We start from the raw sequence: 25,376 nt of genomic DNA on the forward strand, positions 1-25,376 counted from the left end.
TGGACATCGGGAGCCTTTGCCCCATGCGCGGTCGGTAGGCCTCGTCAAGGTAAGGTAAAAGGTAAAAACAACGAACCTACCTTTACCCTACCTTTTACCTTACCACAATACAATCACTCTACCCTACCTTTTACCCTTCAGCAGGTAAGGTAAAAGGTTAAAACCAATGAGCCTACTTTTACCCTTACCCCATACAAATTACCCGATTACAGGGTAATTACTGCGGTACGACACATGAAAAAGGTTTATAACAGGTAAATGCTAGGTAGAGCGCTTTATTCATATCGAATACTCTCGATGATTCCAATTTTACACGTTTTATTTTAACTCACTCTGTTGTCGTTATTGTATCCTCAAATATTGTAACTCAATTTTAACCCACTTCCCAATGTGGTATCGACTGCAAACTTGGTATACTTATGTCATACTGATGACAATACTATATTCTATCATTAAAAATAAAATATTTTTAAACATTGTTTTTTATGTTGTGTTTCGGCTTGGGTCTAATTGTCCACTGTCAACTGACGTTAGCTGTAATTGCCCACGGTTCCTTACGTTGTGGCAAGCTTCGGGGCCACTTCCTGGAGTCGTGGAGTTCTGTCATTACTCGTACGGTACATTTGGTAAACGCGTGTTTTAAAAAAAGTATTTTTTAAATATTACTTATTAAATGGAGGCCACGGACTGCGCCACGGAGCTTTTAGCGGTAAACAAGATACCGTATTTACCGGGTAATACTTCGCGCTACGTTTACCCTACCGGGTAATTATTCCGAGCTACCTTTACCCTACCCTTTACCTTACCCCTTGGCATATCGACACCTTTACCCTTTTACCCGGTAAAAAGGGTAAATTACCTTACCTTGCCCGAGGCCTAGCGGTCGGTGTGAGAGGCAGACAGGATGGTGGGATTTAACACGTAGTCGGCCTTTTGCGATCGCTATTCATAATAAAGGGGGTTTTGGGGGGTTAGATTGCATAAATATAAATGTGTCCTTAACCCACCACCACCCGACACAGCCAATTAGTAAGGTTTGATGACGTAAACAAAACGTGCCAGTTAGTCACTAGTTTAGCACAACCTTGCCAATATTTTGAGTACTGTGACGTTGCACTGGTGATCTGTTGCACACTCGAAATGAAGGTCGTGGGCAGGTGCTCCAAATCGAGGGCAAACACATTTATTGTGGTTAATCTGTAAAATGCAACAGCACGTGTGTCACACACAGCAATCTGCAACCGAGTCGCCATTAACCATGTGGCTGGTGTCCAAGTGCGGTTAATCCTAAGCTGTACGTCTATCTATACCATCCACTTATATCGGTAACTTACACCCATTATCTGTACTGTATGTGTACCGTATACGTACTGTATTTGTCACCATTGTACAACTTACTACATGTGTAATATTATCAATAGCATTGCAAGTAGTCATACACTGGGTGCATGGGCATGGTTATAGAATAAACAGTATTAGGGTTAGAGAATTAAGAATTACAAGTATTAACTGCAGTACGTCATCCTTTACAATGCACAGTGCTAAAACCCATCCAATTGAATATATCACAAACTAACAATTCAAATCCAAGCTTGAAGTCTAGAACAAGTCTAGAACATTTCTATAACGATCAAAAACAACCTTTGGGTCCTTTACCTGTAAGATGCAACAGCACGTGTGTCACACAGCAATCCTCAACCGAGTCGCCATTAACCGTGTGGCTGGTTGTCCAAGTGCGGTTAATCAATAACCCTGCCATCCCCCTACAGGCCCAACTCCGTTATCGCATGCTAGTGTTCGCACACGTGCATTGATGTACTGCACAGCACATAAGGACTTTCACAAAACCACACTTTACTCCCTTGCTGCACAAGGAAATCATTAAAAGAGTGGTCCATTCCCAATGTGCCACACATCCAGGCTTCATCGGACGATTTTTGCCAAAATTGTGAAGAGATCGACCCGCTTCCGGTCTTAATCATAGAGCGTTTGTGACGTCATCGCTGTGAGCCAATCAGGTGGTGGGAGCTGGAGGGGGCGGGGCTGGGCGCTCCTTGCCCCCATTGCCACGGGACCGAACGCACGTGCCTCGCGTCTCATCTTCCCCACACACCCGCGGTTTCACTCCACGATTTCCAAAAGCTGCAAAGCCCTCTCACTTCCACCCAACCATAACGCGTGTATCGCTACGTAAATTTTGGGTATTTTAGCAGTCTTCTCCGCTCAAACACAATTTTGTAATCTATACACCTTGCACGCTTCCTAATGATTGTGATACGGCTTGAGATCCTTTAGTCCGTCCTGTGTCACTGACACAACTGACACGCCGAGACAGCCCAATACCTCCACTTGTCACGGCTTTGAAGCAGAAGCTACATCCTTCTCCACTCATTGGTTCGAGCTCATCAGCGGCCGTCCTATGTTAATTTAATTTACTGCTGTGCTCTCTGCCATGTGGGGTCATGTGGGAAACACAAAGAAAAACATCCCCCATATATAGTCTTCAGCAGACTGTTGAGGCAAGTGCTGTTAGCGAGCACCTATAAAGGACGGCATGGCACACGATGGAGTGTGTGGCCAACACCATGTGGGACACACAGTTTGAGTGCGCATGCCCTACATCACAATGGGACATGTACACGTAACTTGAACCAGTACTCTGTGTCTGGGCGTACACGTGTGTGCCATTTGTACACACACATTTATGAACGAAGGTTTTCTCATGAAGTATCTAGTTCAAAACTGCTGTGACCATGTCTCCAAACTCAAAACAGGAAATTGCATAATTGGGGTGAGTGTATGAGGTGAATACACGCACACATTTCCACTAGATATGAAAACCCGCACGGGAATTATGACAAGATGGATGTTGCGAAGACTGGAACCTTCGTGACTGAATGCGCCCAATATCTGCGGATCTCAGAAGCTAAGCAGGGGTTGAGCCTTGTCAGAACACAAGGTAAGGACTGCCTGGGAATATCATGGCTTGTAGATGTGGGGTTGCAACGTGGCCGGGAGATGGCAATACAGCAAGGGATTAAATTTATGCGGAGTGAAAAGTATATTTGCCCTCATATGCGTGGTGGGTTTTCTCCAGGTACTCCAGACTCCTCCCACACCAAGCTACATATCTCAAGAACTGTTCCTACTTGTTTTGAGACCGATGCTTTCCTGGGTAAATAAAGACACGATTATATCTCTAATCTATAATTAAGTGGCTCTGTTGGTTTGGCTTGCTAGGGCTGGAGGAACGGATGGAAGTTATAGGGAGGGCTCGTCGGGGGCCTATGAGGACGAGCAGCCGGCCTTGGCTCATGTGGAGCCGGCAGTAGCGGTGGCGCCGCCAGTGGCCTGCACGGCCTCTACGTCTTCGGTGGAACTGATGCACACGAAGCGGCCGGTGCCCCCGTGCGTGGCCACCACGGCGGCGAGCGCGTGGCCCATGGCGCGGTGGTCCACATAGCCCGGGCACACGCGGTCCGGTGGCACTACACCCATGTTGATCTTCACCTGCGGGCAGCACCGCGGCCACACGGGTGAGAGGACAGCCGCTGCGACGCCGGACAGATGTGGTGCACCTGACCAATTGCGCGTTTTTATTTTTTATTTGTGAGTGCACTTTATGGCTGTGTATGTGCCTGTCTGTCCCTCCGGGTCTTAGATGCACCATGTACAGTAAATGTCCATGCGGATCCTTTCCCTCAGATTCTTGGGTACACCAAATAAATATGTACGTGTGTATTTCGATTTGAAGCTTTCGTGACTGCAGGGATTCATCTTCTTGGTTCTTTCAGTAAAGTCACGTAGAATGGAAATGAAATAATAAAAATAAAACATAATAAAATAAGATTCTCACGACGTTTTGGCCACAACACAAGTAGCCTTCTTCAGGTGAATAAACAGGACTGTCCAGAAGACAGTGCTTGAGTGAACATTGCCAAGCATGGACCGCGTCTTTTAAGCTGTGTGGGCGGAATGAACATGTGAATTAGCATGTTACCCAGCACCACCACCGGATCGGAGGAGGGTGGCGGCTGGAGACACAGAAAAAGAAAGAAAAAGAACAGCCAAGGTGCGCTGCTCTGTCCTGTGTTGCGTTATAACTATGCTATAAACTGGACTACTATACAATATAATATTATACCTTACAATCTAAACTACATGGTATGAAATCATATCCATAGACACAATTCCACCTTTGAATTGTACAATACTATACACTACTCTATACTTTAGACTATAAAATATTAGACTTGTAACATTACACTATGTCTTATTCTATCAACCCTCCTATATACCACACTGATGTATATTCACTATGCCTTATGAATTATGTTAAACATTACAATGTTATTCTATTTATTATTATACCACATGCTATAAACCATACCATTGACCGTCGTGCGAAAGGTATTAAGAGGCAGTGCCAGTGAATGGACTGTGGTCTGAAGGTCACCGTAAACTACAATCAATTAAGAACCGAAATGGTGTATAACATGTTTCCAATGGTTACTAAGCCAGAATCCATCTTCTCGGTTGAAATTGTCTCTGTGTTTGTATATGTGGATAGCCTCATGAACGAATCTCTCATGGTAGCCGGATGGCTTGCAGAGAACCTCCGTCTTGGAGAAGTCAATGTCATGTGAGCCCACTGAATTATAACAGTGATCTGCCACGGCTGAGGAGTTCGTCCTACCGTGTTTCAAGTCTGCTTTATGTTCACGGATGCGGTCCGAGATATATCGTTTGGGTTCTCCAATGTAGCTCCTACCACAGACGCAACTTAGTTTGTAAACGCCTGGGTACTGTATGTCTGGAATTTTGTCTATGGATATGATATTATACCATGTAGTTTAGATTGGAAGGTATAATATTATATTGTATAGTAGTCCAGTTTATAGCATAGTTATAATGCAACACAGGAAAGAGTAGCGCACCTTGGCTGTTCTTTTTTCTTTCTTTTTCTGTGTGCCCAGCCACCACCCTCCTCCGATCCGGTGGTGGTGCTGGGTAACATGCTAATTCATGTTAATTCCGCCCACACAGCTTAAAGGACGCGGTCCATGCTTGGCAATGTTCACTCAAGCGCTGTCTTCTGGACAGTCCTGCTTATTCACCTGAAGAAGGCTACTTGTGTTGTGGCCGAAACGTCGTGAGAGAATCTTATTTCATTATGTTTCATTTTTATTATTTTATTTCCATTCTACGTGACTTTACCGAAAGAACCAAGAAGATGTACGCGTGTGTTTCAGGGGGGAGTTGAAAGCGCTGCTGCTGAACCTGGAGTGTGCCACTAAGAGGTGAGGTTTTACCATCAGCTCCACCAAAATTAAGCACCTGCCTGGGTATTTTGTGCCACCAAACATTCCACCCCCTCAGCTCCGCATTGGTGATGGAGCAGTTGTGGAGAGAGTAGAGAGTTTACCATACCTGGGCAGTGTGTATATGACCAGCTCCAGTTTGACAGCAGCGGACTCACTCCGAATTAGTTGAGCAACATCTTTTCATTGGCTGTGCAATGCTGTGTGGAAGCTACCTGGTCTATCACTCCGCACAAAGCTTCGAGTCTTCTTGGCCACAGTCATGCCCTCCCTTCTCTATACATGTGAACCGTGGATCCCTCTAATGGAACATCTGCGCCGGTTAGAAATATTCAGGCTAACATGCCTACGATCCATCCTGGATTTAACCAGGCTGGATTTTGTGACGAGCTCACAAATCGTTGAAAGATCTGGAAACATTCCCAACAGCGAGCTGTTGGGAATGTTTCCAGGCAGGCAAGTGTGCACAGGCGCGAGTGTGTAAGTCGTGAGCGCATGGTTCTGTCTGTCTCTCCTAGTTTTGATAGCTGAGTGTGCATGGGCATATGTGCGTGTTACTCTTGGGTCAGCACTATGGGAATATGCACATGCGTGTGTAACGTCTCCCGACTCTTGTGTACGCCCCGGGGACGTGCGTGCGTGCACGCGCGTGTCACCTCGTTGATGGCGCAGGCCGCGTCGCTGTACTCCTCGCGCACCACCTTGCTGAACGCGAGCGCCGAAGCGGCCCCCACCGTCAGGAAGCCGGTGCCGGCCGTGAGGAGGCGGTCTCCCGCGCCGCCTGCGGCAGAGGAGGTGGGGCCTCGTATGGTCAATCTTGTATATATAGGCCTTTTTACAAAAATTAATATTAAGAATGATTCTGGGGCGAGCATGGGGCATGAAAGGGTGAGGAACACCCCACCCCTCACACCCAGCGGCCTTACCGCATTAAAAGCAACTCGAGTGAGGAGGCCATAAAGAGCCATTGGAATAATAAACTCCGGGGCAAAGGGAGGTTAACGACGATCTGCAAAATCTCCAGATTGTCAAAGGACCACATGCCATGACCTCCCCGGACGTTTTGGATAGTTCACAAGCAAATATCCAGAATCACTGGCACGGACACAGAGCACAGGGGAAACGGACATTATAACTGATTATTTTTTTATATACGGGAAAAGTTTGAAGCTTGGCTATAAGATTAAGTCGACATTATAGACTGCAGTATTCCTTATTTTATTTCTTTTTGTATCTTTCTATCTACGTGACTTTACCAAGAGAACCAAAGTACATGAGTTCCTGCAATCACGAAAGCTTAAGTCCAAAATAAGCTATATCTCTGACCTCGAGAATAAAAAGCACGGATCCCTGGATACAGACAGGGAGCAAAAGTTAATAAAACCCTTGAAATACCGGAGGTAACATCTAATGACATTACAAATCTTGGTTAAACATAGACCAAATAATAATCACAAGAGATACAAGAAAATAGGTCAAACACACAAGACCAGATAATATGTATTGCATGGAATCAGAGCCTCCCCGGCCGCCTTTGTCTTCCAAGAATTTGACAAAACACAAATACGTATGAAGGGAGAGTGCCTCCCCTCCCTTTGAGCAGAAACCACGAAAAGAGGGGGGGGGGGAATGCAAACAAACATAAAATGTGATGGTAAAACAGTCAGTAAAAGGTCAAAAAGGGGGGGGCAACCAGGCGGCTGCCAAGGGAGGAGGACGGTGACAGAGGGCATCTCATAATAAAGGTTTTTGGGTTAGATCGCGTTATTTATAAATGTGTCGTAACCCTCCACCACCCGACACGGCCGATCAGCAAAAAAGTGTCACGTTGACAAAAGACAAATAGTTCACTACTTTAGCCCACCGGTGTGTTGAAGAGTGAATCCACAACATTTACAGTTTGAGTACGACGTTTCGCTGGTAATTACATCCAGCATCATCGGGCAATTCGCCAAAATGGTAAAGCCCTCGCTTCCTCCCGGTCTTAAATAGAGCAGCAGGGTGACGTCATCATTTAACTCATTTCAGGTGCAGTGATTTGAGGCGGAGGGGGGGGTATTGTAATTATATAATCGATTGGTAATCAGTTAATGTTTATGATTAGTAATGAGTTCTAGATTAGTAATTAGTTGTAATGTTTGTTATTGTGATTATATGCTACGTTAGTAATCCGTTAATTAGTATGTGTTTCCACAATAAGGAATTGTAATATGTATTATTTAATAATACGCTTCCAAGCCGCACTAAGCCTGGAGCTGTCAGAGCAATTAAAGTTATTTCTATTCCTCTCAATTTCAATGGATTCTCTAATTAGTCTTTGCCAGTAATAATCTGTTTTCTGCATCTGTTTTTTTTTTCTCTCTCGCAAGAGACGCGGAGAGAGGGGAGAGAATTTCAGATATAACCAACGGCACAGATCATGCAAGTGAAGTGCTACAACAAGCGACGGATAGTACTGCGACGGGCAGGCTCCGGAGCATGGCCTCAACATTAGCAATGGGTGTCGTGTCTCGCAGAGAAGAGGGGCGAGGTGATGCTCGGTGCTGAGTTCGGCATGGACCGACAGAGTATCGCTGAAAGTTTTATTCTACATTTATCCTGATGTTTTGAGTCGCTTGCAGAGTCAAGGATTGCGATAAGTTGTATTGTACTAAGCTATCAGAGTTGTGTAAGAGGTGTGCTAATACAGCTCCCACGAGCAGCTGCGATTGGCAGGCTCCGGGAACCTGCCCCCGTGACTGGCACATCGTCAACGAGCTGTACCAGCAGAAGCCACGAGTCTACGAAGTCAACGCGAATAGTTGAGTTCTGCAAGCGGCAAGCTCCGGGGTGGGACTCTGCAATAAACCAAGGATGGCGAGGCTTGCCGAGTAGCAATGTCACCGAACACGAGTTCGGCGCTGACAGAAGAAGTATCGCTCAAGTTATTCTATACAGAGTGCCAGCTCCCACCCGGCATTAGCACGATCAAGGAGAGAGATAGAGTGGCAAGCAACGACAAGCAATCAATCGGGAGAAAGGGTGGAAAGCGCCAAGCATCGACCCAGCCAGCATCGCAGAGAACCAGCTGCATGTGCAATCGGGCATCGCCAGAGAGCACGGAGCCGGAGAGAGCGCGCAGCAGCGCCACCAGCGTCACCGAGCAAGGGTGTCAGTTGCCAGCGGACAAGCGTTGTGCCGACTCGGCTCATCCAGCAGGGGAAAGAGCCTGACCAGCCGCCCGTGAGGAAGAGTGCGCCGGCGAGAGCGTCGTGGGTTTGACCCACACTCACACCGACCAGCACCAGCTGGGAACCAAGACAAGAGTGAGGAACGGCGACCAGCGGACGAGCTGCGGGCGCTATCTGACGACGGAATCATCGCGCACCACCGAGCGAGAGAGAGCGAGGGAGCTGTGTGTATGACCCTCAACAACAACCGCCATTCGCCACTAAGTGGCGGTGATGTCACCACGACGCTTGTGCCAGGCCATGTGCACCTTGAGGCCACGTGAAGTGTCGAACGCCCGCTGGCAGGAGGTCACGGGGCAGACCCAGGTGCCACGGGTCGACTGACTGAGATGACTGGCTGATGCACCACCTATGCCCCCTACTGTGCCAACCTGCTATGCTTTAGCCACCCGGCACTCCGCTCGTTGTTGTGAGCGTTGCTCCTCCGCCCTCCGTTGTTGTTGGAGGGTGACTGCCTCCAACTGGCCAGTAGCGTCCTTCACGAGTCTCCTCCACAGAGGCCGATCTTGACACCGCTGGCACCAGTCATCGGCAAGTCCACTCAGCTCCACGTCCTCCTGTACCACATCACTCCATCTCTTCTCTAGCCCGTGCCGCGCCCGTTTAGCCCCCTCGATCCGGCCGAACAAAAGCTGTTTTGGCATGCGGTGGCTGGGCATGCGGGTTACATGACCCAGCCAACGCAGCCTTGCCTGCCGGAGGAGCTCACCGATGGGACCTTGCCCAGATCTTTCAAAGATTTGTGAGCTCCTCACACAATCCAGCCTGGTTGGATCGTAGGCAGGCCAGCCTAAATGTTTCTAACCGGCGAAGATGTTCCATTTGGGGGGATCCACGTTTCGCAAGCGTAGAGAAGGGAGGGAATGACTGTGGCCGAGAAGACCTGAAGCTTAGTGCGGAGCGACAGACCAGGTAGCTTCCACACAGCGTTACGCAACCGATGAAAAGATATTGCCGCTCGACTGATTCGGAGTGACACCTCTGCTTTTAAACTGGAGCTGGTCATAAGCACACTGCCCAGGTATGGGAAACTCTCCACTCTCTCCACAACTGCCCCATCACCGATTGGGAGTTGTGGGGGTGGTGTGTCCGATGGTACGAAATACCCAGGCAGGTGCTTAGTGTTGATGGGGTTAATGGTAAGGCCCCATCTCTTAGTGGCACGCTCCAGTCTCAGCAGCAGCGTCTCCAACTCCTCCTCTGAATGAGCAGCTATTACCAAATCATCGGCATACATAACGTGGTTGAGCAATAGGGAGCCATCCCTTGACCGCACCCGGGCATCGATCAGCCTCCCATTATATCTGTACCAAATGGAGATTCCCCCGGTACAGCTATTGAAGGCTTCACGAACTACGTGGTCAAAATAGATGTTAAATAGTGTGGGAGCCAGAGGACATCCCTGTCGCACCCCAAGGTGTACAGGGAATGGCTCTGACTTCCGGCCACGTAGGTCGTTAATGATCGTGAGCAGAGGGGTATGACCCTCCCCCACACTCACACACTCAATTCTTTGCTTTACGCAAAGAATTGAACAAGTGTCGTCCCGACAGGTTTGTTCCTTTCACCTGAAGAAGGCCACTTGTATTCTTAGTTCTTTCGGTAAAGTCACGTTGAAGGGAAACAACAAAATAATAATATATACATAAAACAATAAAAATTCTCACGACGTTTCGACCATAACACAAACGGTCGTCATCAGGTGTGTCGGTTTCATGACGACCGTTTGTGTTATGGTCGAAACGTCGTGAGAATTTTTATTGTTTTATATATATTTTATTATTTTATTGTTTCCCTTCAACGTGACTTTACTGAAAGAGCTAAGAATAGAAGTATTTTACTCATTCGTTTTCGTTAATTGCATAATCTTGCCAATGAATTAATTGATATCTACTCTTGCTTCGGGACATGTTCCTTCATTACTGTTTGTATAAATATTGTTACATTCATTTTAAGGACTTTTTCCTATCGCCGTATATGCTCGCGTTACTCTGAGGAATGAATCGATTGTTCTGTTACCCAGTTTAACAACGTAATCATTCAGGGTTAAATGTATAGATCAATGAGGAGAACATCTCCAGGAGCACTGTGTTGACAATTCCAAGCATAAGAGTTCGCATATTAGAGTGTTATGTTTTTGGTTAAAAATTAAAATTGCTTAACACAGAAGTGTCTGAGTGGTGCCTTCCTAAGTTCATGCGTAATAATCTTAATTATAAGAACTGTATCCTGCAGTGAGATTTGAATTTGGAGACCTAACGTAAAAACACTAAGACATAATCAGTAAATGTTAAAGCAAGAATAATTGTATTATCCCGATTGATAATACAACCCTAGACAACGAAGCCGAGCTTAATTTAGCATACTTACATCACACTTGTATAACTTCATACAATTTAAACTAAACTTCATACAATTTATTGTATCATTCCGATTGATAATACAACCCTAGTCTATTTAGAATAACGACATTCATCAGCATAATCGCATACAATTGCATAACGTAATGCAATTACACCTTCCTAATTAGCATATTATGTACATGATTACATAAACTAGCTTAAATTCTGATACTTACACATTTTGCAGTTACATTTTTTGTTTGTATTACATTTTTCAAGACCCAGCATATACAACATCAGCCACATCGAGGATTTACCTAAACCTCAACACGTATAGCAAACGTGCCATGGAAAAGGACATTGGGCTGAAACGTGACCTATTACAGGAATACCCCCCCCCTCCTTATAGCGGTCAGGATGCCTTCTTGGTAAAAGGAGGGCTATACGAAACAGCATTTAGGAGGTCATTATAACATGGTTGCAATGGACATGCGTTACTGACAGTGCAATTTTCCCCCTACGAGCGATATATAAGGGCTTCATTGAGATACCAGTCATTGCCTTAATTTTGATACCGTTATATGATAAATGTATTAAAGCATTTTATGAATACAAATAATAACTTTGAATGACACGTAGACGTGTCTACATGCGAGTTGTGTGTGTGGGGAGTGCAACGGTTAGCACTCGGCGACCCGAGTTCGATTCCCGCTCAAGGCCAACACCAGTGACGATTATCTAAACCGGTTATGGACCTCCCCTGGGTCGACATATCCTCAAATGAGTACCTGGTGCGGTGTGTAAACATCGCCACTGGGGAGACAAATGCGGTCTGAGCGTGGTGCTGGCCACGCAACCCCTCGTGTGCCGCGCTGGCCTTCATAGGTGCTTGGTCACAACACTTGCCCCAACAGTCTGTCAAGGCTACACGGGGGATTTTTGTCTTTTGTGTGGGAGCAAAATCTGGGCCCATGTGGGAGTTTGTCGAGCTCCTTTCAAGGGTGGGTTCCCACGTGCAGCCCCCACCGCCTGCCGGAAACTAAGCGAGGCAGGCTTGCTCGCGGGAGCGCTAGGCAATCCACTTCGTTTATGTTTACAATCGGCAAAGGTGATGAGTAGGCTGCTGTAACTATAAACGCGATTGGGTCATTGGCTGTTTGGGGACGCGACACGCGATAACGTCAGGAGGGAAAGCGGCAGTGTCGCGCGCTGTGTATTTTCACGCAGGAATTTTGAACCGTGCAGGAATTTTTCACAACAGGAATTCTCGTCCAGGACAAAGAGCGTTATAACGAAACAGCGTCATAAGAGGACAGCGCTATAAGGGGTATAATGCCTGTGTATAATTTTATATTTTAAAGCCAGTGTGGGTGAGCGTTTTGCTATTTGTATTCGCGTGCCACTGCCGACGAAAATGTGTTCCATTTTGCAAGAGAGATGTGGGGTGCGTGTGAAGTTGTCACTTTAAAAGTTGTGACTGAAATCTGCGTTTGTGTCATCACGAGGATTGATCCCGCTCTCCGATGTCAGTCAGCCGGTCGCTCCCCTCAATTTAATCCGGAGATGAAATTAACCCTTTGAGACGTGTGAAACGCCGTCCTTTTAAGCGCGTAATATTCAAAAGTTACTTTCATTCAAACTGAACATAACGATGGTGAATTGTACTTTTAAATGTTCACCGTCCAAGGAAATGTGACAATTTGTGGAAAGGAAATGACCAGAATAGGTAAATAGAGGCAATAGAGAAAACTGCACAAAATGTAACTAAATGTGAACAAAATCAGTCTAAGGCAGCCAGAAACACTCTGAGTTCTTATCCTGCATTGTTTGGCACGATGTCCGACGTTTTGCATCACGTGCCGGGCTTCTCCATTCGGTTTCATTACGCGCGTAGAAGCCGCTACCCGCAGTTATCGACTAGTGCGCAGGCGGTGCAACTGCACCGAGGACCATGGGCCGGAGGAGCCCTGGTACCGGACTATGAAGCGAAGGGGAAATTGGACAGGGGGGTGGTGGGGGGGTGCTCATTTGATTTCTAGCACCAGGGCCCGTGCCACTCACTGTGCTACTGGCACCGCCTGGACCCCTGTGGGCTTCCGCGCTGTACTCGTTATTGAGCCCCTGTGAGTGACTGAGCCCCTTGTGGGCTCGTTCAGTTGGGCGGTGGTGGATATCCACGGTGGTGGCTATGCACGTGGTGGCTATGCACGTAGCCTGCAATTATTATTTACAGAGGGTCCCAGCACGACAGAACGGCTCGGAGCGAATACCTGTCACGAAGGTGTAGGAGCCACTCGGGTTTGCCCTGACGAGGGGAAAGAAGACTTTCCACGCGGTGAAGGTGCTGAAGAGGAGGTTTTGGAAAACCTGGGAGGAAGAGGGGTTCCAGAGGAGAGGGGTTCCAGAGGCTGTTATCATCATCATTCATCCATAAGAGCAGCAGCAGCAGAATGCAGTGGTAGTCATCATAATTGGCACGTACTAAAAATGACACGACGGAAACAGACCATCGTCATCATTGTCATGATCATCACCAATGATGGATGAAGGCCTCCCCATGCTGGATTGTTGTCGTTGTTGTTTGACCAGACTTCACCACGCTGGTCATTGCGGATTTGTAAAGGAGGTCAAATGTATCTGACCTCTCGCTGAGCACCTGACTGGTACAGATGCCCCTATCTAGCATAGTTTACCCAGGTCTGCGAAGCATGCGAGCTTCTTTGCCATGTCCAGATGAATGTACGAAGCAATGTCCCCATGTCGAGTTCATTGCTCAGATGTATCGTGTGCAGGGTTTTCCTCACCCCAGACAGGAAAAATCTGTGAGCTCGCGTGCGTGCATGTGTATGTATGATGGGTGCCTGTGTGTGTGTAACGTGAGTGTGTGTAGAGTGTGTGTAGTGTGTGTAGCGTGTGTGTAGCATGCATGTGTAGATTGTGTGTAGCGTTGAGTGTGTGTAGCGTGTGTATTGTCCAGCAAAAACAACCCCCTACCTCCTCGTTGGTGCCGGACGGCAACGCTGTGGTGGGCAGTGCCGTGGGGGGAGGGCAAACTTAGGTTGGCCATTCCCCTCGTGGCGTTTGTAACCATCACAGTGACCAAATGTGGGCTCTGGATGGGTGCGAGGGGCTGGTAACCCCTGCACCTTCAATTAATTCATTACCACCAAACCATGATTTAAAAATGTAATTAAGTTTGTGCCGGAGGCCCCGGGGGGGCAGGCGTCTATGACGTCCCCAGGCCAAACCCCATTTGGCAGAGCCAGGAGACTGAATCCTTACCCTTGGGGCTCTTCCAGAAACAACAAAAAAAAACACTACGGTAGCCACGTGGAATGTTCGAATGCTCACTGCGGAGGAGAGGCTGCCACTCCTCTGTCAGGATCTGGACCGGTACCGCCTGGATCTCTGTGGTATTCAGGAGGTCTGGTGAACCGACTTTGGCTCCTGCCACCATGAGGGGTGGACAGTCCTCTACTCGGGGCAGGAGACTGCTAAACAACAGGGAGTGGCTCTTCTCCTGAACAAAATAATGAAAATGGCATGGGAGCGTGGCGGAGAGGTGTGGGAAGCTGTAAGCCGCAGGCTACTTTGGGCTTGCCTTCCCATCAACCTCAGGCGAGGAGTTGTGGTCGTGGTTGCTTATGCCCCCACCGAAGACGAACATCCGTGGAGGGGTGCAGGCAAGGCTGATGAGTCAGATGCCTTCTATTACCTGTCTTAGGTGCTAGCTTAAGTGGCCTCTTGGGATAGAGTCATCTTGTTGGGTGACTTCAATGCCCGAGTTGGTCATGATGCTGACACCTGGTCTGGAGTGATTGGAAGGCATGGGCCAGATCAGCTCAATAACAACAGCAGGAGGCTGCTAGATTTTTGTGCAGCCCATGGGATTGTAATTACCAACTCTACGTTCCGGCATCGGCGCATCCACACAACATCATGGATGCATGCCGGGTCCAAGGAAGAACATCTGTTGGACTATATAGTGACAGAACAGCGGATGCCAGCCCATGTCCTTGACACCAGGACCTACCGTGGAGATTATCTGCACACTGACCATCGACTTGTCATCTGTAAGATGCGCCTGCCATTCTTCCACTCCGGTGGTGGGTGTACACCCAGGACCCCATTCAAACCCAAAGTGGCATGGTCTCAGCTAGCTGATGAAAGTTGCACATGAGAATTTCATCATGGCTTGCGGCTGGGGTTGGCATCGTGCCCCAGTCCCCCTGATGTCGAGGGGAAATGGGCAAGGTTTAGGACTGCGGCTCATGCAGCTGCAATGGCTGCTTTGGGTACATGGTCCAGACGTCCCCAGAGACCCTGACTGACAGAGGAGGTGTTCAGGCTGGCTGAGAAAAAGCGACAGGCCCACTCTCACCATCTACAGCATCCCACGTCAGAGAAGGAGGAGGCTTACCACAGCCTTCGCTCGGAGGTTAGAGAGCCGTGAGGCGCTGCAAGGATGGGTGGTGGTCGCGGGTTGCTGAGGAGATGGAGTCTGCCTCAATGGCCCACGATCACAAATCGCTCTTTAACTCCATCAAAAAAGTAACCTGCAGCACCACACCTATTACCATCATTAGGGGAAAGAATGGTGATCCAATCTCCGACCCCCAGGAACAGGTTTGCAGATTTTCTGAGTATTTCTGTGAGGTCATGGGGGAGGGGAAATCCCTCAGCCTGAAAAACATCCTGGGACAAAGTGGGTATGACCCTGCTGAGGCTGCAGTGCCTCATTTATTGGAAGAAGAAGTCACCCCCACTGAGTTGCTGGCAGAGGTACCATCTGTTGAGGAAGTACTGAAGGCGATCCGGAGTCTGAGAAAGGCACCGGGCAGAGATGATCTCCCAAGCGAAATGCTGCGGGAGGGTAGCGTTTGTGCATAGACTGCCCTACATGACATCATAACAACAGTCTAGACCACTGGACGGGTTCCGCAGGATTAGAAGGATGTCCTGGTGGTCCCCCTCTTTAAGAAGGGGGACAGCACAAACTGTAACAACTACAGAGGCATCTCACTCCTCAGTGTGCCGGGAAAGGTCCTGACAAGGAATATTCAACATCGCCTTGCCAGGCACGCTGAGGAGAGGCTTACGGAGCCCCAATGCGGTTTCAGGAAAGGGCGGTCCTGCACAGATGCCATATTTTCTGTTCGTTTGTTACAGCAGAGGTGTAGGGAATTTCAACAAGACTTACATCTCTGCTTTATTGACCTGGTCAAGGCTTATGATACCATCAGTAGGCCTGGGCTCTGGGTTGTTCTTCATGCTTTTGGAGTCCCTGAAACCTCTGCTCACGATCATTAAGGACCTTCATGATGGTGAGCGGGCCCGGGTAAAACGACGTGGCCGGGAGTCGGAGCCATTCCCTGTTCACCTTGGGATGTGACAGGGATGTCCTCTGGCTCCCACATTATTTAACATCTATTTCGACCACGTAGTTCGTGAAGCCTTCAATAGCTGCACCGGAGGAATTTCCATCTAGTACAGATACAATGGGAGGCTGATCGATGCGCAGGGATGGCTCCCTATTGCTCAACCACGTTACGTATGCCGAAGATCTGGTCATTGCTGCTCACTCAGGGGAGGAGTTGAAGGTGCTGCTGCTGAACCTGGAGCTTGCTACTAAGAGGTGGGGCCTTACCTGCCTGGGTATTTCTTACCATCGGACACTCCACCCCCACAACTCCCAATTGGTGATAGGGCAGTTGTGGAGAGAGTGAAGAGTTTTCCATACCTGGGCAGTGTGCTCATGACTGGCTCCGGTTTGACAGCAGAGGTCTCACTCCAAATCAGTCGAGTGGAATTATCTTTTCATTGGTTGTGTAGCACTGTGTGTAAGCAACCTGGTCTGTCGCTACGCATGAAGCTTCAGGTCTTCTCGGCCACAGTCATTCCCTCCCTTTTCTACGCTTGCGAAACGTGGACCCCCTAATGGAAAATCTTCGCCGGTTAGAAACATTTAGGCTGGTCTACCTACGATCCATCCTGGGTTTAACGAGGCTGGATTGTGTGAGCTCACAAATCCTTGAAAGATCTGAACAAAGTCCCATCGGTGAGCTACTCCGGCAGGCAAGGCTGCGTTGGCTGGGTAATGTAGCCCACATGTCCAGTCACCGCATGCCTAAACAGCCTTTGTTCGGCCGGATCGAGGGGGCTAAACGGGCAGAGCACGGGCTAGAGAAGAGATGGAGTGATGTGGTACAGGAGGATGTGGAGCTGAGTGGACTTGCCGATCACTGGTACCAGCGGTGTCAAGATCGACTTCTGTGGAGGAGGCTCGTGAAGTACGCTACTGGGCAGTTGGAGGCAGTCGCGCTCCAACAATAACGGAGGGGGAGGAGCGATGCTCACAACAGCAAGGTGGCACAGTGGGGGATAAAGCTGGTGCATCTACTGGTCATCTCAGTCAGCCAATCCGTGGCACCTGGGTCTGTCCCGAGACCTGTCAGCGAGCCTTCGACACTTCACGTGGCCTGGAAAATCTTCGCCGGTTAGAAACATTTAGGCTGGCCTACCTATGATCCATCCTGGGTTTAACGAGGCTGGATTGTGTGAGGAGCTCACAAATCCTTGAAAGATCTGGACAAAGTCCCATCGGTGAGCTACTCCGGCAGGCAAGGCTGCGTTGGCTGGGTAATGTAGCCCACATGCCCAGCCACCGCATGCCTAAACAGCTTTTGTTCGGCCGGATCGAGGGGGCTAAACGGGCGCAGCACGGGCTAGAGAAGAGATGGAGTGATGTGGTACAGGAGGATGTGGAGCTGAGTAGACTTACCGATGACTGGTACCAGCGGTGTCAAGATCGACTTCTGTGGAGGAGGCTCGTGAAGTACGCTACTGGGCAGTTGGAGGCAGTCGCCCTCCAACAACAACGGAGGGGGGAGGAGTGACGCTCACAACAACGAGCGGAGCGCCGGGTGGCTAAAGCACAGCAAGTCGATCTGTGGCACCTGGGTCTGCCCCGTGACCTCCTGCCAGCGGGTGTTCGACACTTCACGTGGCCTCAACGTGCATATAGCCTGGCACAAGCGTCGTGGTGACGTCACCGCCACTTAGTGGCGAATGGCGGTTGTTGTAACCTGCTTGTGTGTAGAGTGTGTGTAGCATGAGTGTGTGTAGCGTGAGTGTGCGTGCACGTGCATGTGAAGGTCACATTCCGTCACCACACGTGGCGTGATATGCAGCCACGGTCATAAAGATTACGGTTATCTCTAGATTATTGATTCTACCCGTTAAGTAGCAGGTGCATTTCACTAGTTACAGTTATTAAGGTGTGGCATTGCTTTGTATTTCGACTCGAATACATTTGAGTTTTGCACGACTTTAGTATTACCCAATTGATTCTTATTAACGCAATGTTTTAAGTCATCATGATGTCCATAATAGAGGGGTTTTTTTTGGGGTAGATCGCGTAAATATATAAATGTGTCGTTAAAACCCGCCACCACCCGACACAGCCAACTAGTAAGGGTTGTCACGTAAACAGAACATGTCAATTCGTCACTAGTACAGCACACCGGTGTGGTGGAGAGCAAAGCCACAACATTTACAATCTGAGTACGACGTTTCGCCAGTAATTACAACTAGCTTCATCAGGCGACAGCCAGATTTGTGGAGAAGTCCACCTGTTTCGTTCCTTATATAGAGGTGTAGATGTGGTGACCACGCTTCTGCGCTCTTGCGCAAAGTGGGGTGGGGGGGGTCAACGTACATTATGCATGCGCATTATGGGTGGTGGCGGGTTTTAACGACATCTTTATATTTAGGCAATTTAACCCAATCAAAAAAAATTCCTCTATTATGGATGATAATGGTCGCGAAAGCCTACGTGTTCATCGTGATGTATTTATTGGTGTATTTTAACTGTATAGTTTCACACGGAAATCAACCTTGACAACCCCACTCACAGCAAAGTACCTGTGGTATGCCAACACGTACCACCTCCGGGTATGCCTGCTAGGTTTTCACAAGTTGGTTTCTTGTGCTCATAACGAGTGCAGTTGTCTGGTTGCACACAATGTTGTCTTCCTCAAATTATTATTCCACACTTTATCGCAGTTGTGGTTGAGTTCAAGTTGATTTTTTTTAAACCGGTCGAGAACTCAAGATACCAGGAGAAATATCATATGCAGTGGTGAGTGGCTGAATGAGTCACTGGGTGGGTGGGAGCCAGTCGGGGGCAATGCTTACTGCTACGTATAATCCCAAATTGAGTAATTTTTCGGTGATTTTTTATTTGGTGAATTTGGGCCCTGATGCCGGTACACAATGGCCTACTCTAGCGAATAACATCAAGGGATCTCTGACGTCCAAAGTGAAGCGGACGGCGCGGTAGTGTCATTATGGATTAATACGCACCCTAGTATTAATCCGGGCAGCCGCTCGATTCGAACCGTGAATCCCGGTCCGAACCGTTCCTAGGCCTCTTTGCCTTTGCCAATCCTGACCACCTAGCAGAGTGAAGTATAATCAAACAAACCCCCAATTACCAACACGGAGCATTGGAGTGACAAATGCGCTGTTAAAATGTCTAACGGTCATGAGCTTAAAATGTCGCAAAGGTTCCATCATGCCGAAAAGACCTGTCACAAAACTGGTATCGTAATGAACATGGACAGAATGGCGGAGGTCGTCTCATTATGACCCCAGGGCTTTGTGAGTCGCCGTGGGTGCCCCGTGGGTCCCCTGTGGTTCCCCTCACCCACCCGCTGCAGCTCAGCCAGGTCCTGGTCGAGGAGGGGCCCCCCCTGCCACCAGCTGAAGCCGAGACACGAGACGATGTCCGTGATGACGGGAGCGGCCGCCAGCAGCGCGGTGCGAGCCTTCTCGGCTCCGCGCTCCGAGCCTGCGGTCCCACGTTGATGGGAGACACGGGGAGAGACACGGGGAGAGACACGGGACGAGACGCGGGGAGAGATGCGGGAAGAGACACGGGGAGAGACACGGGGAGATACACGGGACGAGACACGGGGAGAGACGCGGGGAGAGACACGGGATGAGACACGGGGAGAGACACGGGAAGAGACGCGGGGAGAGACGCGGAACGAGAAACAGGGAGAGATACGGGGAGAAGCGGGGAGAGACGCGGGGAGAGACACGGGGAGAGACACGGGAAGAGACACAGGGAGAAACGCGGGAAGAGACGCGGAAAGAGACACGGGATGAGACACGGGGAGAGACACGGGAAGAGACACAGGGAGAAACGCGGGAAGAGACACGGAAAGAGACACGGGATGAGACACGGGGAGAGACACGGGACGAGACACGGGGAGAGACACGAGACGATACACGGGGAGAGACACGGGGAGAGACACGTGGAGAGACACGGGACGAGACACGGGGAGAGACACGCGGAGAGACACAGGGAGAGACACGGGGAGAGACACGGGACGAGACACAGGGAGAGACATGGGGAGAGACGCGGGAAGAGACACAGGGAGAAACGTGGGAAGAGACACGGAAAGAGACACGGGATGAGACACGGGGAGAGACACGGGGAGAGACACGGGGAGAGACACGGGACGAAAAACAGGGAGAGATACGGGGAGAAGCGGGGAGAGACACGGGGAGAGACACGGTATGACACGGGGAGAGACACGGGAAGAGACGCGGGTTGACACGGGGAGAGACACAGGGAGAGACACGGGGAGCGACACGGGACGAGACACGGGGAGAGACACGGGGAGAGACGCGGGAAGAGACACAGGTTGACATGGGGAGACACGGGGAGAGACACGGGAAGAGACACGGGGAGAGACACGGGGAGAGACACAGGGAGAGACACGGGATGGGACACGGGGAGAGACACGGGATGAGACACGGGGAGAGACACGGGGAGAGACACGGGGAGAGACACAGGGAGAGACACGGGGAGTGACACGAGACAAGACACGGGGAGACACACAGGGAGAGACACGGGGAGAGACACGGGGAGAGACGCGGGACGAGACACGGGATGACACGGGGAGATATGGGGTGTGGGGGGGAGACGGGGCAGACAGGGGTATTGGAGGAGGATGGTTTTGATATTCGTAGTGGTGCAGATTGTAGGTGTACGAGGCTAAGGTTTTTGATGGTGCTGAATTAGGGTGTGGAGCACAATCACGTCGCCAGTGAGGTCAGTGAGTAGGGGTCAGGTCGTCGATGTTTGAATGGTTATGGCATTGATAGTGTTGACGATGGTGGAGTTCGTGGTGATGGTGGTGACAGTGTTGGTGGAGTTGGTGTTGATGATGGCATTGATGGTGGTGAGGGTGTTGAAGTTGGGTGATAGTGGTGGTAATGTTGATGTTGAGCGATGGTCGTGATGTTGGGCCCATACCCACATTCCCTACGAGCGACACGAGTCTGGGTTTGCTGCTCTCCGGGACGTCCTCAGCGAGCTTCCCCAGCCGCGCCTCATCTCGCGAGATGACAGCCACACGGAAACCTACATCATCATCATCACCATCATCATTGTCATCATCATCATCACCACCACCATCAATTAATCATGATTCCATGCATTCATCATGATGATGTTGGGGTCTTTACCTGATTATAAATAGAGTGTATATTCATCACAATCGGAGTTTATATATATTCATCACCACCATCATCGACAACCGTGGTAGCAAATTTGGGCTCCTTTGCGACTGTAAGTGATGAAGTTGATGCTGCTGCTGTTGCTAGTCATTGCTGTGGCTACTTGCCGCTGCAGTAGCTGTTGATTGATACAGGAGCTCAAACGAGACCCTATCCCTGATCACACCTCGCACCGCAAGTGCAAAGTCCCCCATGCAATCCGTCCTCGGCGATGATCGTTCACGTGCTCTCGGAATGCTGCAGAGATATTTACACCCAATACACAAACACGGCTTGAGTGTGTGTTTCTGCAATAGCCGGCGCTGGGTTACATTCAACACTATTGATCAGCAGCAGCCATGGTCGTTCCACTGCTGTATGAAGACCTCCCCACACCGTTGCCATCCTTCACAATAGCCCTACGGTGGCACAATTGATCTCACTCACGCGCTCATTTCCAAACACCACACCTTCCACTGAAGAGCGTGCAAACTCATCGTCAACAAAAGTTGAGCGTACTTGTATTTAACACTCGTTTTGTATAATCTAGAATGTGATTGATAATGAGCTTAAAGGTACAATCCACTGCTAGATAAAGGCCTCCCCATGCAATTAGTATAACTACACTTATTCTTAATAATAAAATATATTATAAATATATTGTATTATTTTATTGTTTCCCTTCAACGTGACTTTACCGAAAGAACCAAGAATATGAATCACTGCAGTCACGAAAGCTTTAAATAAAAAAATGACTACACTTGTTTACCCAGGAGAGCCTCACCAGTCATAGGGCTTGTTTGACCATACTTCACCACCCTGGTCAGTGTGACTTCATGACAGCTGGGTCTGTCCGGGTCAATGACCTGGAAAATATTTTCGCTTCCGGTACATCACATTCAGTCTACCTCTCACTATGTATGTGGCTAATAGCCATGTGCCACTGACTCTCGTCTACCAGTGACGGCTCGGACAATGTTCATTGAGAAATGAAGCCGTGGCTTCGAATCGAGTTCCTGTTGCCGGATTCATAGCTCAGGGTGCGAACTACAGCGCCACCACTCCTGGGCAATGCCACTTCTCTCGTGAACCCTACACGGCGAAGATTATTTCAGTAGCTTTTTGCGCGATGAGTCCAATTAGAGCCCTTCCTCTTTGTGACCGTGAGGGTCAGTTGAGTGCCACTCGCTTCACATCCATGACTGTGGCGAACAGGCGATGTGGTGTTAGGCTGTGACCCAGCGCTTTGGAGGCAAGGGTTGGTGTTGGCTAAGTGGTGTTCAGTATAGGAGAAGGCAGTACAGAAAGTGGATTCACGCGTGTTATACTTAAACCTTTGGTTATGTGTACCATGAAATACTGTCCATAATTTTAAACTTTACATTTCCAGAGCCCTCTTGTCTCTCTGCGTGTTTCCCTGTGTGTATGTGTCTCACTATGCGTACCCTTGTCTCTCTGCGTGTTTCCCTGTGTGTATGTGTCTCACTATGCGTACCCTTGTCTCTCTGCGTGTTTCCCTGTGTGTATGTGTCTCACTATGCGTACCCTTGTCTATCTGCGTGTTTCCCTGTGTGTATGTGTCTCACTATGCGTACCCTTGTCTCTCTGCGTGTTTCCCTGTGTGTATGTGTCTCACTATGCGTACCCTTGTCTCTCTGCGTGTTTCCCTGTGTATGTGTCTCACTATGCGTACCCTTGTCTATCTGCGTGTTTCCCTGTGTGTATGTGTCTCCCTATGTGTACCCTTGTCTCTCTGCGTGTTTCCCTGTGTGTATGTGTCTCACTATGCGTACCCTTGTCTCTCTGCGTGTTTCCCTGTGTGTATGTGTCTCACTATGCGTACCCTTGTCTCTCTGCGTGTTTCCCTGTGTGTATGTGTCTCCCTATGCGTACCCTTGTCTCTCTGCGTGTTTCCCTGTGTATGTGTCTCACTATGCGTACCCTTGTCTCTCTGCGTGTTTCCCTGTGTGTATGTGTCTCCCTATGCGTACCCTTGTCTCTCTGCGTGTTTCCCTGTGTATGTGTCTCACTATGCGTACCCTTGTCTCTCTGCGTGTTTCCCTGTGTGTATGTGTCTCACTATGCGTACCCTTGTCTCTCTGCGTGTTTCCCTGTGTGTATGTGTCTCACTATGCGTACCCTTGTCTCTCTGCGTGTTTCCCTGTGTGTATGTGTCTCACTATGCGTACCCTTGTCTCTCTGCGTGTTTCCCTGTGTGTATGTGTCTCACTATGCGTACTCTTGTCTCTCTGCGTGTTTCCCTGTGTATGTGTCTCACTATGCGTACCCTTGTCTCTCTGCGTGTTTCCCTGTGTGTATGTGTCTCACTATGCGTACCCTTGTCTCTCTGCGTGGGTACGTCTCTCTCCCCGTCACTCTAAGTATTTGAGTGTCTTTGTGTCTATGGGTGTTTCCAATGCCTTGGTCACTCTGTGTCCGTGTCTCCCCATGACTATGTGTACGTCTCTCTGTTTTACTTTCAATGTCTCTGTGTCTCTAGCATTGGGCGCCGCAGTGGCGAGATGTTAACTTCCTAGCCTGGTATGCAGGAGGTCGTGGGTTCTATTCCGAACCTGACGCCTGATGTATATGTACAGTTGGCATGTTCTCCCAGTGGTCGCGTGGATTTGTTCCCTGAGTCCTCCGATTTTTCGCTCCACATTTTGAAACACGCGTTGAGAGTATTTTGCTGCTATAAATTTCCACATGATAAGCCACCTCGCTGCGCTATTATTTGTGGCCAGGTCGTTTCTGCAAAAAGTGCTACATAGCTCAGTGGGCCTTACTTGGTCAAATTAAACATTTAGTTCTCGGTACTTCATGCGCCCGATACATGCATCGAATCGTGTATAATCAATGTTCGATTCGTTCCAGAGTTTGTTTCATTTGTACACCATCAGTATAAGCACAACAGCATACATTTCCACACACGATAGGCCACTTCGTTGAGCTATCATTCGTGGCCAGGTCACTTCTGGAAAAGAGCTATACAGCTCAGTGGGCCTTACCTGGTCAAATACATGTTTATAGTCTGCTCCCACCACTCACCACTATAAGCATCATCACCAATACCGCCGTCAGACCCCTACCGCCCCTCTCCGCTATGCCACCAGGCGGCGCTGCAGGCAGCAGCTGCTGCCCCCCCTGTGCAAGGGCGGCACATCGGTGGTGTCAGACATCTCGTCAAGTGACACAGCAAACGGCCGGAACTGGGTCACGGATCCCACCGTGAATCCCGTGGTCGTGAGACCAAATGTGGGCGGAGATTGGACTCAAATTGGGATATGGAAGAGACGCCTATAACATTTCAAAGTGCTGGTGATGAGAACCAATATAATGAGGGGTTGCCATGATACCCCCTGGGTGCTGGCAGTGAACTCCCGATATTTAGGGGGTCGTGATGGGACGCCTTCTATTGGCGGTGACGAGGCCCCCCTCTAGAAGTAGTGACGACACACTGCCCCAGGGCAGCGATCGGCAACCTGCGGCTCCGGAGCCGAACGCGGCTCTTTAAGGACGCTCCGTGTCGTTACTTATTAAGGACCGCCGTCTCCTATTCACCACACAGTGCATTGTGGTGCTATTTAAATATTGAGGTTTTTTTACCGAATTCGAAATCTAAATGTCGCTTCTTGTTATTTTGGTTGCGGACCCCTGATCACATGGGAGGGACTCCACCGCCATAGCTGTGAGGATTAGTGCTAATTAACCCACTTAAGAGTTAGTGGCGAGGCGCCCCCACTCCTCTCACCTCGCTCGAGCAGGGCGCGCACGGCCCCGGATCCCACGACCCCGGCTCCTCCCAGCACCAGCACCACGCGCTCCGCTCCCGACATCACGACGCGGTCTCATTCGCGACTCCCTCCTCCCCTCCCCTTTATAGTCGCGACCCAGCGGCGTCGAGACAACTCCCT

General features: G+C 49.4%; 1 protein-coding gene across 1 annotated transcript; it reads right to left on the minus strand.

The window, feature by feature from the left end:
* Positions 1-1,167: 1,167 nt before the first annotated feature.
* On the minus strand, positions 1,168-25,376 carry LOC116945812 (uncharacterized). The gene is made up of 6 exons (XM_032960357.2): positions 25,214-25,376; positions 21,221-21,328; positions 19,605-19,744; positions 13,164-13,260; positions 5,978-6,102; positions 1,168-3,510 (listed from the first exon to the last, which is right to left on the minus strand). Exons 1-6 carry the CDS (start codon positions 25,296-25,298, stop codon positions 3,313-3,315), a joined length of 753 nt encoding a protein of 250 aa, XP_032816248.1. The 5' UTR covers positions 25,299-25,376; the 3' UTR covers positions 1,168-3,312.

Source organism: Petromyzon marinus, chromosome 25 (genome assembly GCF_048934315.1).
Source record: "Petromyzon marinus isolate PM22_M1 ecotype Great Lakes invasive population chromosome 25, UKy_Petmar_22M1.pri1.0, whole genome shotgun sequence".
NCBI lineage: Eukaryota > Metazoa > Chordata > Hyperoartia > Petromyzontiformes > Petromyzontidae > Petromyzon > Petromyzon marinus.

Bases quoted from the DNA above. Each gene is read 5' to 3' on its own strand.
- LOC116945812 (XM_032960357.2), bottom strand. From the start codon at position 25,298: ATGTCGGGAGCGGAGCGCGTGGTGCTGGTGCTGGGAGGAGCCGGGGTC. The intron at 21,329-25,213 runs GTGAGAGGAGTG...ATGATGATGTAG, and splicing joins GCGCGCCCTGCTCGAGCGAG to GTTTCCGTGTGGCTGTCATC. The intron at 19,745-21,220 runs GTATGGGCCCAA...GTGGGACCGCAG, and splicing joins GTCGCTCGTAGGGAATGTGG to GCTCGGAGCGCGGAGCCGAG.